General features: G+C 38.6%; 1 protein-coding gene across 1 annotated transcript; it reads left to right on the plus strand.

Annotated features, from left to right (window-relative positions):
- Window positions 1-636: 636 nt before the first annotated feature.
- Window positions 637-14,901, plus strand: gaa2 (alpha glucosidase 2). Its single transcript, XM_088009063.1, has 21 exons — window positions 637-782; window positions 1,269-1,379; window positions 1,965-2,528; window positions 3,466-3,611; window positions 4,501-4,666; window positions 4,862-4,958; window positions 6,294-6,413; window positions 6,590-6,708; window positions 7,778-7,909; window positions 7,984-8,094; window positions 8,684-8,797; window positions 9,390-9,474; window positions 9,559-9,676; window positions 9,756-9,889; window positions 10,487-10,638; window positions 11,269-11,417; window positions 11,503-11,644; window positions 11,730-11,828; window positions 12,504-12,668; window positions 12,822-12,968; window positions 13,251-14,901. Exons 2-21 carry the CDS (start codon window positions 1,284-1,286, stop codon window positions 13,311-13,313), a joined length of 2,919 nt encoding a protein of 972 aa, XP_087865189.1. The 5' UTR covers window positions 637-782; window positions 1,269-1,283; the 3' UTR covers window positions 13,314-14,901.
- The last annotated feature ends 667 nt before the right edge of the window (window positions 14,902-15,568 follow it).

Raw genomic sequence — 15,568 nt, forward strand, 5'->3', positions numbered from 1 at the left:
TTCTTTGTAATCTCAAAACTACTTATTTTTTGTTTTTGTTTAACTTTATTGACTTATTAAAAAGCTGCTCATTGACAAATACATTAGATAGTAGCAATAATAGTAATAGTAAATCATTATTTCTAGGATATTTGAACACAAATACATTACCAGAGGTGTCAAACTCCAGTCCTCAAGTGCTGCTGTCCTACAGTGTTTAGATGTGCCACAGGTACAAAAACGCTGGAATGAAATGTCTTAATTACCTCCTCCTTGTGTAGATCAGTTCTCCAGCGCCTTGCTAATGACCTAATTATTCTATTCAGGTGTGGTGCAGCAGAGGCACATCTAAAAGTTGCAGGGCAGTGGCCCTCCAGGACTGGAGTTTGACACCTGTGCATTAAACAATACTTAATTATTTGGTGGAATTTGAATGAAGATTATGTGGTGTACAAGTTGCATCTGAACGCACCGCCGTCTAAAAACGCCACCATGAGCTGCTTAAAACATTTTTATACAGACAAAATTCCCTTTAAAATTATGAACTATTCGTCACTATGTAAACGGAAATAACAATGTAGAGCTAAACATATGATATTCTCTTTTTTAATTTATCAACCCTAAACCGGAAGTTAAAAATATTCCGAGGGACATTGAATGCAGCTTCCAGATAAACAGACGTGCAACATGCAGACAGGGGACGAGTCTGTGAGTGCAGGCCAACACTTTGTAATGCTGACATTTGTTTAAAGCAGAGGCTGCTTTGGCTGCTGTATTTTGTGCCTGAGAAGTTCAAAGTTCAGGTAAGAACCTAATACGACGCTTCTTCCAGCTAAAGCTACAATATTAGCTAAAATGATTCTGCTGCTGAAGTTAGCCAACATTAAAATACACCGAATCCTACATATTAGCACACTTTTGTCTTCGGTATCTATTTGCTGCGTTTATAGCGGTAATGCTTGAACATACCTGGCTATTAGTATCAGTAGCGACATTTCTCTTTGCTGTTGTTTAACCTCCATAACAACAGCTACTAGACACGAGAAAGTATACGCAGTACATGAAAGCAATTTTACACTTGTCTTTTTGCTTCACATATTACATTCGCTTTTAACAAAGTATGCAATTTATTAATCACAAGAAAGGTACAGTTGTAAATAAATGTGTTTGAATAAGTAGTTTTAAAGCATTAGGTTTTCGACAATGCTTCATTTTTGTTGGTTGTATTGGCTGTCTGATCATGTGACCATCCTAAACGGTATTTGTTTTTGTCCAACTCTGTGTGACAGACTAACATTATTACAATGGTGTCGTATAAGAGGCTGAATCCAGAAAACGTTCAGTTTTCTGGTGCACTTTTATCAGAAGAGCATCATCGTCCAGCTCAAGAAGATGTGGCCGTGAGTTCATTTTTTACTTGCATTATTGTGATTATTTGACTGGACTCCCTGTTATTAAATGGAAACTCCGAAAACAGAAGTTGGTCTCTTTCTTTGTTGTGTTTACACGTAGACAATTTCTGTTTGCAAATATGGATTTTTAAGGAGGATATCTTACCTGGGATATTGTACAAACAATCATTATTTTAAATAACAGCTTGGTGTAGTAATTTATTTTTTTTATTTTTGAACTTATCCTGTTTGGCAATTCAGAACTGTTGTCCGAGTGTTAAGGTGAGGCCCAACAGATTTATTGTCACAAGAGGAGCTTTACAGCTTTTACCAAGATGCTCCACTTGCTATAGATATTTAAAACTTAACTAGAAATTTATTTGGGTTTATTTCAAATGTAACGGACAAAGAGATGAAAAAGAAAGGGAGAAAGGTAGGGAATAGGTTCAGAAGTAAAGGAGATGGGAGTAGAGGAGAGAACAGAAGTCACAACGCTTGAAGTCTGCCTCTAAATCTGAGGAAAGGGAAAAAACAAAACTGATAAATCACAACAACCCAGGGCATTAATTTATTATTTTCTCTAACTCTTGTCAGGTGCCGCAGCCAGACAGCACCTCTCTGCTCCCCAGAAGGCTGTCATGCTCAATCACCAAAGTTGTGCTGATTCTCGGCAGCCTGCTGCTGGTCCTGTTCGGGGGCTGGCTGCTGCACACCATATACTGGCTGCGCACTACGTCCGTCCAGGCGCACAGGCCGCCGCCACCAGCGCCAGGGCAGGCTCTAGGCCCCGTGTTACAAGCGGACATAAATGACACGGTGACCGCTGCACGTTCCAAAGCTTGCAGTGCTATCCCAGAGTCGTGGAGGTTCGATTGCTACCCCGAGAAAGCAGTGGTTGTGACCCAGGAGCTGTGTGAGGCCAGGAGTTGCTGCTTCATTCCTGCTTCTGGTTCAACTAGAGGCAGATCTAGGAAAAACGGTATCCCGTGGTGTTTCTATCCTCCTGACTTCCCCTCATACTCCTTGGTGTCATCGAAAGACACGTCGATGGGACTCAAAGGTACCCTGGTAAAAGATGTGAAGACTTACTACCCTGGAGACATCCTCACTCTAGAGATGGAGATAAGACACGAAACGGACACACGCCTGCGTGTCAGGGTGAGTACAGGAGCAGTTTGTCTTCCAATCCTCCTCTGGTGATTCCTGGGTAGTGGAACATGTTGCATTAGATCTAGAGATCTTTGTTCTGGAGAAGATCCTGAGAAGTTTTTGGGTCATGGTTGGTTTTATGAAGGCATAGTTTGAAGAGAAAGAAAATGTTAAAGGACGAGGTCATTAAGTTTGCCTCTTTTTGTATTACAAAACAATATCTGTTTGACTTTCTAAATCAATGTAGACTTTGTTCTGAACTGCATTTGGCAGCGCAAACTTTAGATATCGCACAGACTGATACTTGCTCACCATTTATCTAAAAGAGGTTGCAAAGACCATTCAAAGTTTGAACAATGCCTTGTGATGCTACTGTGTCTGTTCCTTGTGTGGGAAGATAATCAGCTTAAAGTAGATGACACCCCAGCGTCACTTTTGATACGCATGCCATGATACTGTAACATGTGATTTGATCTCCGGCTAATAGCAGCTGACCTGAATTAATGTTGTGCCATGAGTGTCACAACACAAAGACTGCTAACGGAGGCGCCACAAATTTATTTATTTTTACCGATGATGGTTCCCTTGTAGAAGAAAGATGTCATTTGACTGAGCTTGTTGGAAAAGGGAGTTTGAGTGGTGGAAGCTAGCAAGCTAAACGGCTAGCAAGCTAAACAGCTAGCTACAGCCTGTTAATATCCGCTCAAAGTGATGCAAACGTTTTTCAGTTGCATTAAATGGCTACATTAGATGAATCAGATGAAGTAAAAGAATTACAACCAATATCAATGTAACAGAACCTCAATGTAAAAAAAATAAAAAATCCAAACTGACTCTGTCCCCACAGCCACCATCTGCTCTATTCAGATGCTCACTCTGCAATAATGAAGAATCAATATTTTTCTACAAACTTGTGTGAACTTTTTTACTTTTTACTGAATTGCAGATAACAGACCCCTCCAGCTCACGCTTTGAGGTCCCACTCTCTGTCCCCACTGCCACCAAGAAAGCAGAAAACCCCGAGTATGTTGTAGAGCTTTCAAAGCAGCCTTTTGGCCTCGTGGTGAAGAGGAAGTCTACAGGAACTGTGCTGTGAGTCTGACCTTAAAATGTTTCAGTTTATTTTTCTTTTCCTTACATTTTTATTTATCAGCACCTTTTGTTTTGCTCAGTTATCATGAATTCCCTCCATTATCTTGTGCTGTGAACGTGAACAAGATGAGAAGACATTAAGTGAACTAAACGGAAGAGGTTTTGTTTTTGGAAGATTTAAATCCAGGATGCACTCTTGGTTTGCTTCCATTAAGAGTGTTGGTCTAGCCCCTGACTTCATGGATATTGCAACAATAAATGTTTAGGATATTTTAAATGACATTATGCAGACATTCAACAATAAAAACAGCTTAAACACTTTTTTTAATATTAAAGTTTTGATATGTTTCACTGCTTCCTGTTGAAGTGTTGTCACATCTCATGTTCATATTCTGCTTGACATCGTTTCAAGTAGGGCTGAAAAGATGAAAAAAAATTGAATTAATGATAAACTAATTTAGTTGGCGATTAATCATTAACTGGAGTATAAAGACTAAAACGGGCAATTTGCTGAACTGCCCCCCAACATATTCAGAACAGTAATTGAGGCAAAACTGTACAAAAAATGTACACATTTAGTATTTAAAATACAAACAGATATGTGTTAGTTTTAGCTTTACCTAGTTCAGATTTCCTGAAGGAATGCTACATCATTGCATTTTAGGCAAAAACGTGTTTTCTTATTACATTTTTTATTAATATTAAAGTTTAAATGAAGAATCTGTAGAACGTGCCATTTAAAAAGTGGATTGATAATCAGAATAACTGATCTATTACTAAAATAATTTAGTTGCAACCCCTTCTACAAAATCTCTGTTCTATGCTTTCATAAAATCAACCTCCACCGAGTAATGAATGTTTCTATTGTTTTTTTTTCCTCCTCCATCAGCCTGAACACCACAGTGGCGCCGCTCTTCTACGCTGATCAGTTCCTCCAGTTCTCCACCGTCCTGCCCAGTCGGTTCATTTACGGCCTGGGTGAACACCGCTCCACCTTTCTGCACGACGTCCAGTGGAACACACTCACCATGTGGGCCAGAGATGTTCCTCCCACGGTAAACACGCTAATCGTTGCTTTGTTTGTTTCTCATCGCTACGGCAGCCTAGCCTTTGATCAAGGTAGCACAAATAATGATTTACAGCCTTCGTTTTATTATTCTAATGGTGTCTGTACGAGTTCGGCTCTTATCTAAATGACAAGGCTGAAGTTGGTTTGTTTTTTTTTTGTTTGTTTTTTTCCTGGTTTGTAGGAACAGACGAACCTCTACGGGGTTCATCCGTTTTATCTGGCGATGGAGGACGGTGGGGATGCACACGGCTTCTTCCTCCTGAACAGCAACGCCATGGGTCAGATATACCCACACTTAGATCTACAGTTGAAGTACACACAGTGGTGAAAAGCAGAGTTTTGCAACAGTCTAATACCTGCTGACAAAATGAAGAAATCCTAGAAAAGTGGAAGTTTGTTTTTCATGTGATCCCTTTCAGTTATGTGATTCAACCTCAACTTCCCAGTGTTAAAGAGCATCGCCTCTAAATTTGACATGTAATCATTTATTTGTTTGGGATCATTCCAATTACTGCAAAGTAGGCATAAAATAAAAAAATGGTTCAAATTGGTTTTCAGGCAGATTTTTTTTATTTTATTTTTTTGTCTATCCCTCTTCTAAATATGAGCCATTACTCAGAGAGAGTAATCACATTATTTCAATGATTACATTTCTACCGGTAGAAAATAATTTCTACCGGTTCCACGTTGACATGTTGATGCACAAATCTTATTATTAGGAATGACTAATGATAATACATGTTGACCTTTTACCGATGGATTTTAACTGGTCTTTTCTAATTAACTCATTATCAAAATTAAACACACAAGTTCAAATATCTACGGACACAAGCCTATTGGGTCATCTCTAGTAATGTTTTATTAAATGCCAACATATGAGGAAATTTAAATGAACCGTTTTAAATTAGTTTGTCATTTTAAGACCACTAAATAGTTGTAACTTTTACAAATTATTTTATTTTTTTTAAAAAATTGTGGCTGTCTTGACAGTAACATCTGTGGAAAAAATAGAACTCTTCTGCCTTCTTCCAGTGCTACAGTTGACTTTTTTTTTTTTCATATATATATTAATGCACCGCTCCCAACCAATCAGACAGGGGGAGGGTCTTAGCGCTGTCAATGAACTTCTTGTGGTTGCTGCTAAATGTGCTAATGGCAGAGAAACGACTTGATGGTTTAAGATGACAGTTTTAACGTTAATCGGTGGCTATGCTAGCTAGCATTAGCATTCATAGAAGACTAGTCGTCCTCCTTCATTAATTCAACCACCTTGTACAATTTCTACTATGCTTAAAGTTGCCAGGATTTCTAGCCATAGAATTAAGTCTGACAGTTCAGCCGAGACGCGTGGTCAGATTTTTTCATCTGAGGGACGTGTGCATCCAGTTCTTGCTTTTAAAATTCAGTCTTGAGTTATTTGTTGTCCGTTGATCACCCTATTGGAACAAAAACAATTTAGATGCATAATTAAGAGCCTAAAAATAACATTTAAGTTCAGTTTGAGGTGATGGCTGCAGTTGCAGCTCTTGCTAGGTTTGCTGCAGATTTGTAAACGAAGGTTTTGTTTTCAACTTCAAGCTGCTTTTTTTTTTTTTGTGTGTGTGTTTGATCAGATGTGGCCCTCCAGCCGGGCCCCGCCCTGACCTGGCGTACCATCGGAGGAATCCTGGACTTCTATGTGTTCCTCGGTCCGGATCCTGGTTCAGTCGTTCAGCAGTACGTGGAGGTCATAGGTCAGTGAGTGTGCTTTGATGAAGACTGAAACGACTTGTAACTGGTCGTCTTGAACACTGAAAGAAAAAGATGGAACGATGACGACTTACAAAATCAGAAAGAAATGGTGAAATGTATCACTTTGAGATCTGTTTGTTTTCTGATATTTCTTCCTTCCAACTGATTTTTCTCACAGGACAGCCAGCCATGCCAATCTACTGGGCCTTAGGGTACCACCTCTGTCGGTGGGGCTACAAGACCAGCAATGCCACCTGGGAAGTTGTCAAGAGAATGAGGAATTATGGGATACCGCAGGTGAATATTCATTAATACCAGTCATTACTTTTTGCTGTTGTTGTTGTTGAAATCATGTTATGAATTGTTGCGTAACAACAAAGACCAAAAGTAATTCTCAAACACAAACCTTCTTCGTACTGTCAGATGTCCTTTGTTTTTTTTTTGTTTTTTTTACATAAAGCTAAGACTCTTTCTATAAAACACAAAATAGAAAATTTCTAGTTTCTCTTAATTTCAGTTATAGTAACTTAAAACTGTTTTGGAAAATTCAAAATTTACTGTCTCACTTTTTAATTATCCCCAGTGGGCCGAGAGAGGCAGCTTATTGCCCATTGATTTTAATTAAAAAAAGGTACAATTTTCAGTTTAAAATTCATGTCACAAATTTGAATTCCTTTGTCATTGTGCAAGAAAGCACAACAAAATCTAAAAAAAATTGCAACTCTTGAAATTGGAGCTAAATAACTGACTAAAGGGTAAATAAAAATATGGTAAAAACAAATAGAAACAGCAGGGATGGTCAAGATATTGGAAACATTGCAGTTGATATGTATTGATATTGTACTAAGAATATTATGATTGTTCAGGCTACAGATGAAGCCACGGTGGTCAGAGCGATTAATTGAAATGAACATGTTAAAGTCCAGGCCAAAAATGATTTATTAATTCATTCGAGTCATGCTCACTGCAACGTATGGTGGAGGATCTGTAATGCTGTGGGACTTTTTCTCCTTCAAAAGCTGTGGGAGATTTGTAGGAGTTTATCTTGAACTCTCCTTTTTTTTTTTTTTTTTTTTTTTTTTTTTTTTTTTTTTTTTTAATACCTGCACCAGAAATGGGGTTTGTGTGTGTGTGGTTATAATATATATATATATAGTCACTTCTCTATTTTTTTTTTTCTGTGTTCTTCAGTAGCCAATAGTTACCAAATTCACTGTTGAATCACCAGGACATTTTGAATAAAGACCTTTGTTGGGTCACCAGCATAATGATCCAGAACAGCTGGTTATGGTGCATTGCAGACATAATCTTCAGAGTCGTATATTATTCATAACGACTCACGTTTGTTTTGGCTGTCTGTTTCCAGGACGTCCAGTGGAATGACATCGACTACATGGACCAAGCCAAAGACTTCACCTTTGACCCGATGAACTTCAACACGCTTCCGGACTTGGTGCGGGACCTCCACGCTCACAACCAGACCTACGTCATGATGATGGTCCGTAGAAGCGCATGTTCACCATGTATCCGATTGGAAGCGTGCGTCTAACTGGGTTCTTTTCCCACCTGCAGGACCCAGGAATCAGCAGCACACAGCCAGAGGGCTCCTACTGGCCCTTCGACGAGGGACTGAAGAGAGGAGTCTTTATCAAGGATGCTGAAGGGAAGACTCTAATCGGGAAGGTGAGAGAGGAGCCACGTTGCGACATCAGCTGAACACGTCTCCACTCGTGGTTTTCACAAGACTCGATCACATGCTCACACTGTTTCTGCAAGATAAGCTGTCGCTGCAGCTGGAGGTTTAGACACGTGGTTTAATGCTGTGATAGCTGTTCCTCCCAGATTAGATTTAGGTGTGTGAGACTTCCAGTGTGTTACATTTGGACAGCAGCATCAGTTTTAAATACCGGGGTTGATGAGGTGTTTGTTTAAAGGGACAGTATTATGTAAAGTCAACTTTTTGAGCTTTACATCATGTTATAATGTTGTTCCCTCACCAAAAACACACCTGGAGCGTTTTGATTCTTTCATGTTTGAGAAATCCTTTAATCTCCCGTGGCAAATAGTCAGCTGTGCAAAATGCCTGGGTGGACCTAGCTCCGCCTTCGAGGATGAAGCTCCTCCTCAGAGCCGCAGTTTCCAATGCTCTACTCTTTGTAGAGCAGTTATTTTCTTAGTTGTGGTCTGGTAGGCATGATTTTTGTGTTGTGTGTTTTTTTTTTTTTTCTTTTTTTATCCCTACAGATATTTCCTCTTCTGTACTTTCTTGTAGGTGTGGCCTGGTCTGACAGCATTTCCGGACTTCTCCGATGAGGCAACACATGAATGGTGGTATGAAAACCTGCAGAGGTTTCATGAAAAGGTCCCATTTGATGGATTGTGGATTGTAAGTAAAACAAATGTGCCATTTTTAAATTGAAACATTTTATTAATCAGTACCTTAGGTTTGTAATTATACTGTCTGAACTTGTTCATATTTTGTAATGTTTTAGCAAAGGCCATTTGCTCCTTGTAAGCATTTTTTTTTCTACCCAACTAATAATTGGTTAATCAAAGGGTAATCCACAGATCGGCCTTATACTATACTGATAAGACTAGCAGAAAGAGCTGAGCTTCTCACCTGTTAGAAATATTCAGCTGCAGATGCATCCTTAGTCTCGAACAATCAAGTGTACATTAAAGGAATATTACATTACTGCATTCTAGGAATTAAAATGTTTTTCTTGTCTGTTTGCATTTTTAAACTGATTTCTAATATTCTGTAAAATCAGTGCAAGTGGTTAAATTAAAAACGATCTGTAGATTGTGTCAATTTTTTTTAATCCGATTGCCAGAACAATTGATTACTAAAATAATTAGTTGCAGCCCTACTCTGTTCCAGAGATTCCCAATAAAATATGATAAAGTCTGAGGTTCTATTGTGACTAAACATTTTTTTTTTTTTTTTTTTTTTTAACACCGTTATTGTTTTGCTTTAGGACATGAACGAGCCATCAAACTTCCTGGATGGATCTACTGTTGGCTGTCCGTCAAACAGTTTGGAAAATCCTCCGTACACGCCGGGTAGAAGACAACAAACACAAACGTCCTCCAACATACGAGCTGTCCACACGCAGTCATACAACCTGTCGTCTTTTTCTGTTTCAGGTGTGCTGGGAGGTTTGCTCAGATCTAAAACTGTATGCGCCTCTGCACAGCAGAAACTGTCAACACATTATAACCTGCACAGTCTCTATGGACTCATGGAAGCTAAAGCCACTGCAAGGTCTGGACTTTACATACAGAGCAGGGAAGTTAACAGAAAGTTACGCATACACTTTTTCATCTTTTTGTCTCTTGTTCAGTGCTCTGAAGAGGATTTTGGCGAAGAGACCGTTTGTGATCTCTCGCTCCACGTTCCCCAGTCATGGCTCGTATTCAGGTCACTGGCTGGGAGACAACAGGAGCCATTGGAAGGACCTTTACACCTCCATCGCAGGTTAGTTGCATTTCCTTACATTTACAAGAGTATCGTGATGTGTTGCAGTAAAGGACAAACGTCTTCCTCTCCTTCACTGTCAGCCGTGTTACTGCAGGATTTCTGGTGAACAATTAAAACAGAAGTTAATTTTTCCTTCAAAATCTGAAACCTGCACCATTGGGTCATTTGAATGAAGACATATTAGGGGCATTATAGATGTAAAAATTTTTTTAAAAAGGAGTAAATTTCCACCAAAACATTCTGAAATTTTAAGATAAATTTCAGAAATGTTCTAGAAAAAAAAACTTGGATTGTTTCTGAGCTTGAAAAGTCAGATTTGCTTGAAAAATAATCAGAAATTTACTAAAGATGGTGGAAATTTCTGAGCTTTGGAAATCTTAAAATTTTTACTTTTGAAACTCAGAAATTTCCAAAAGTTTTCTAGAAAATTTCAGTTTTTTTTTTTTCAGAAATTTACTTTTTTTTTTTTTATCTACCATGGCCCTAACACACAGCATGTTTTGAAAATGCAATTTCACCACCAGATGGCACTAAATTCCACACTCTCTCCTTGTTCTTTTTGTACTTATTTTTATTTGTCTCCATTTCCACCAGGTATGTTGACCTTTAACCTTCTGGGCATCCCGTTGGTGGGAGCAGACATCTGCGGCTTCAGCGAGGAGCCGCAGGAGGAGCTGTGTGTCCGCTGGACTCAGCTGGGAGCTTTTTATCCCTTCGCTCGAAACCACAACTCCCTTGACATGAATGTAAGGATTAATGAAGCTGGCTTTGCTTTGGTAAATCAGGTGTACAATGATGGATATCTAAACAGAATTTTAGCAAAACACTCAATGCTGCAGATATTTCAGTGATTAAATTTAACAATAAATTAGTTTAACATGCTATATTTATTATGTAATGAAAGCAAAGTTTTGATTTCAGATAGAAAGGGGGGAAAAAGCGTGTGGTCGGTTAAAATGACAGATGGCCTTCAAATCTGAGTCTGTAGACTAGAGAAGTTCGTGATCAATTTGAGTTACTTCTGGTCGATGGCATTGCAACAGTTTAATCTCTCCTGGGTGCCCAGTTTGCATCTACTGGGTGCATTTACTCATCCATCTAATAGTTTTATGTTATAACACAATACGAGAAACTGTAGAAAAAAACATTTTGTCTGCTTCTTTCTTTTTCTTTTAATTTTCTTTTTTCTCCTTTTCCTGTTTCTACTTCTATTTTTTTCTTTCCTTCTTTGTTTTCCTCCCATTTCTTTCTCTTTTTTCTTTTTTGAATTTCTTTATTTTTTCCTTTATTTTCTTTGTTTCCATCCTTATTTCTTTCCTCATTTATGTATATATTTTTGTAAAAGTGACAAATATATGAATGTTTTGTTTTTTCAGCCTCAGGATCCGACCGCTTTCAGCCCGTCGGCCCGTACGGCCATGAAACAGGCTCTGCTGCTGCGTTACTCCTTCTTCCCGTTCCTCTACACCCTCTTTCATCACGCTCACGTTAAAGGGCACACTGTAGCTCGGCCGCTCATGTTTGAGTGAGAACAACTTTTCGCTTTTCTTAATATTTATTTTACTCGTGTACTGAACTCTGATTGACCCATGGCCCTGTGCAACCACCAGGTTTCCCAAAGACGTAAAAACTTACGGCATCGACAGTCAGTTTCTCTGGGGGAGGAGCTTGTTGGTGACTCCAGTGCTGGAGCCTGGAGTGGACTATGTGGATGGGTACTTCCCAGAAGGCCTGTGGTATGACTTCTACACTGTAAGTCTGCTTATCAAAAACATTAGTAAACAGTGATTACATAAAGGGTAATGACTCGCCTCCGCTCGTCCCATTTTACTTCCAGGGCAACTCTGTGAGCAGCAAAGGGGAAGAACTTCGCCTGAGCGCACCAATGGATAAAATCAACCTGCATCTGCGTCAGGGCTCCATTATTCCAACACAGGTGGGGCTCTTTAGTTGGACTTATTGTGTTTTCCTCACTGTTTAGGGGCTGGAAGTACAAATATTCTGATATTTGTTGACATTTAGTGTTCCACTTTGACTGAACAGGCTAGATTAGTGGTTCCTGCCATCGTTGGGTACGAAGAGAACGGAACCAGTTAATGTATTTTAAATTCAGATGGAACAACAAATGCAGGTTTTTAAAGGTTATTCAATTTTTCCCTGCAGTATTTGCACTGAATTTCTACAAAAATTATGTTAAAATACCAGTAATACTTTTTTAGATATCTCTTCCTCATTGGTTCGGAATCAGTTTTTGTCTTTTGTTTTTAAATCCATCCTTTTTTATGCTTACCTGAATTCTAAAAATAGAAATAAAAAGCTTGTTCTTTAAGAACATCGCTATACAATCTGGAGATGTTGACGCATTTTCCAGATTTTGGACATGTGTAGAAAAACAAGAACTTGACTTTATTTGTCCATTCATTGTTCTGTTTGCGTGTCTGTCCATCCGTTTGACCATTATCCATTTATGTTTTACTGTCTAAAAGATCTGTCCATTTGTCTTTGTCTGTCCTCTGTCGCTCAGTTCGTTCATCCTATAAATGTGTGACAAAGTTGCAGAAACCTTCCTCTGATCATATTTCCGTTGTTTCTGTTTGGATCTTCTGCTCAGGAGCCCAACGTGACGCTGTGGATCAGTAGCGGTCAGCCGCTGCACCTGGTCTCTGCTCTGTCTGACGACGGTTCGGCCAGCGGCGATCTGTTCTGGGACGACGGCGAAACCATCGACACCTACGAGACGGAGCGGTACACATACGTAGCGTTCAACGTCTCCCAGGTTCAAAGAGTTTTTCCACCACTCTGGTCTAACGTTGCTTCACCTGGTCCCACTTTGTCAGGAGTTTCATTTTGCATGACATTGTCCAGGTTTGATTTAAAGGAAGTGAATCAGCTGCAGTGAGTCTTAGTTGTAGCTGATCTCGTTTTCTAGAACACGATGACGTCCAGCGTGCTGCACAGCGACCAGGAAGGCTCGTTCCTCAGCATCGACTCGGTCTCATTCTACGGGGTGAAGCAGAAGCCGAGCGCGGTGCTGGTGAATTCCCAGAAGTTTCCATTCATCTACAGAGACAACCAGGTGAACTCCGGGGTTACAGGGAAGGTCACGTTGATACCTGCGGCTGTTTTTTAGGGATATGTGGCCAACGTTTACTTCAGCATTCTCATTTATGATCCTGATTAGAATCTCAATTTACTTTAGAAACCATTTCAAGTAGAAATGCTCAATTTAAACTAAGCTCGCAAAACAATGAAGCGCACTCCACAGACTGAGTTTCTTAAAATAATGCATGCTCTTTTTGATTTGAAATCCTGTTTCGAGTTATTTTTTGTATTTCTCCGTTTTCATTTCCCCCTGCAGGTCTTATCGGTAGCGAGCCTTGGTCTCAGACTCACCCAGAACTTCACCATCAGCTGGATGTAACAATCAGATCCAGGATTTTACTTCACACAGTACTGCGTTTCATCCATTTAAATCCAAGACACTGGAGATGTATAAAAAACCTAAACATGCCTGTAACTGTGACACTTTATCGCATGGGGTTTGATTTTTGCTCGATGCTTGTAAACTACTCACCCAGCTCTGAGGGTCAGCCACTGGAGGGCAGTCTTTTCAAACATAACAAGCCCGTTTTTTGTATGTGGTCCCAAAAGTTCAGGTCAGACCCCAACTTTGGGTTATAAAACAGAATACAGGGATCCTAGAAAAGATTGCATGTGTCATGATTTAGTGACATTCTCAGAAGAGATTTAAAAACTTGTCATGAATGCATATATATATATATATAAAAAGAAGCTAACATTAAATCAGGCTGTTTTTGCTGTATTTATGCTTTTCACAGAATTGTATGAAGTCAGAAACCAAAAGTTTGGAATTCGCAGATACAAAAATAAAATGTTTCTTTGTGATCAGTTGGAGGTGAAATTAATTGGAAGTGAGTTACTGTGCGCTTTGATTTGAACAAGTTTTATCCCGAAAAGCATTTGTTTTACACACTAACACCGATCTACAAACTGTAGTTTGTGAACACTGCTTTTATTATTAAAGCTATTCTAAATTAAAACTTAATCTCAACTAAGGGGAACCTTCTAGGAATGAAATGTGCAATAAAGACGGGAGGATCATCTTCCTTCCTTACAATGTGATGAATCTCCATATAGTTTTAAGATTTTCAGTGCAAATGAAGTTGCATGAGGATCTTTTTGTTTTGTTTTGCACTGTTGCTGCTGCAGTATTTTAAAGTTGGGAAAGAGGTGCCTTATAATGAATGGGCTGTTTTTTTTTTGTTTTGTTTTTTTATTTTCCTTCTTTTCTTAAGTTTTTTTTTTTTTTTTTTTACTGCTCGTCATAAGCAAGTTTCCCACTCTAGAAGCCGGAGTGTGGTCGAGCAGAACGATGTTTTGTCTTGACTGGATGCAGTTTGATTCAGCTACGCTGATTGACATTTAAGTGACTTTAATGCTCATCTGAGTTTTGGTCTCACATTTCCGTGTTTTAGTTTTGTAATGTAGCGCCATCAATTAAAAGCATTTTATGAAAATATTTTGTTCATTTCCTTTCTCTTCTCAGAAACCAGAAATTAAACAATTTAAAACAGAAAAAAGCCATAAAAGATCAAAAACAAATGGAACCCTTACTTTAGCTTCAAATGGCTGCTTTTTTCTTTAGGAAATCATTTTATGAATTTATTCTACCAAGGTGTTTCTTGATGTGGAAGGGTTTGACGTGGTTTGTCGTTTTAATTCTTTTCTTACATTTGTGTTTATTTGATTTAGAAAATGCATTATAAGATTAACTACAACCAAAGTGATTTTTTTTTTTTTTTTTTTGGATTAATAGATGTTTGGACTAAAAATGTAAATTTTATTTTTCCTTTAACAAAACATTGTGTGGAACAGCGGGTCAAAAGAACAATTCAAGGTGAAGAAAATTCATGTTTTATTTCACAGGTAATGTCAATAAGCAACTATTTTATTTTAATAAATTTTATTTTAAAATCTGCTGTTAAAAATTAATTTGTGTGATTTATTGCTTCTGGTGTTTTGTGTGTAAATGTGTTGGATCGTTTGCCTTCGTACACACCTTTGACATTCCAATCTTAATGCAATGAAAAGTCGATGGACAGTCTTTTGTGCTACGAGTTTTTCAAATAGATGTATTTTGCAAAACTGCAATGGAAACACTTTTTCACATCACGAGTCATGTGAGCAACAACCAAATATTACTAGTGGCAGAAATGACAAAGAAGTGGTAGTAGGAGGATGATGGTTTGTTTTGGGTGGTTTTTAAGACAATGTAACTGTTCACAGGTCATAAAAAGTTATTATTCCAACATGTTGAATCCATAGCTTTTCTGTAAAATGGCAAACTATAATTTCCCCCAAAACGCTGCACACGTAGCCGCTCCCAAGTATAAGGGGCTTGTTGCGCAAACGCCTGAATGAGATGCTGACGTCTCTGATAATTCAGTCATGCTAACACCATGACTGAATTATGAATATATCTCCTGAACAAGCTTATTCACGCAGTTTTAATTTCACTACTTATTTAATGGAAACGCCACAATTTTAAAATTGTGGGGGGGTTTTGATACTAGCAGAAAATGGCTTTAATTTATCCCATTTGTCTGACGGGTTAAGGTCAAAATTGTGCAAAATATTGAAATTCTTCTGCACCAA

This window comes from Poecilia mexicana, unplaced genomic scaffold, assembly GCF_051168715.1.
Source record: "Poecilia mexicana isolate PSO_F unplaced genomic scaffold, ASM5116871v1 scaffold_2, whole genome shotgun sequence".
In the NCBI taxonomy this organism is placed as follows: domain Eukaryota; kingdom Metazoa; phylum Chordata; class Actinopteri; order Cyprinodontiformes; family Poeciliidae; genus Poecilia; species Poecilia mexicana.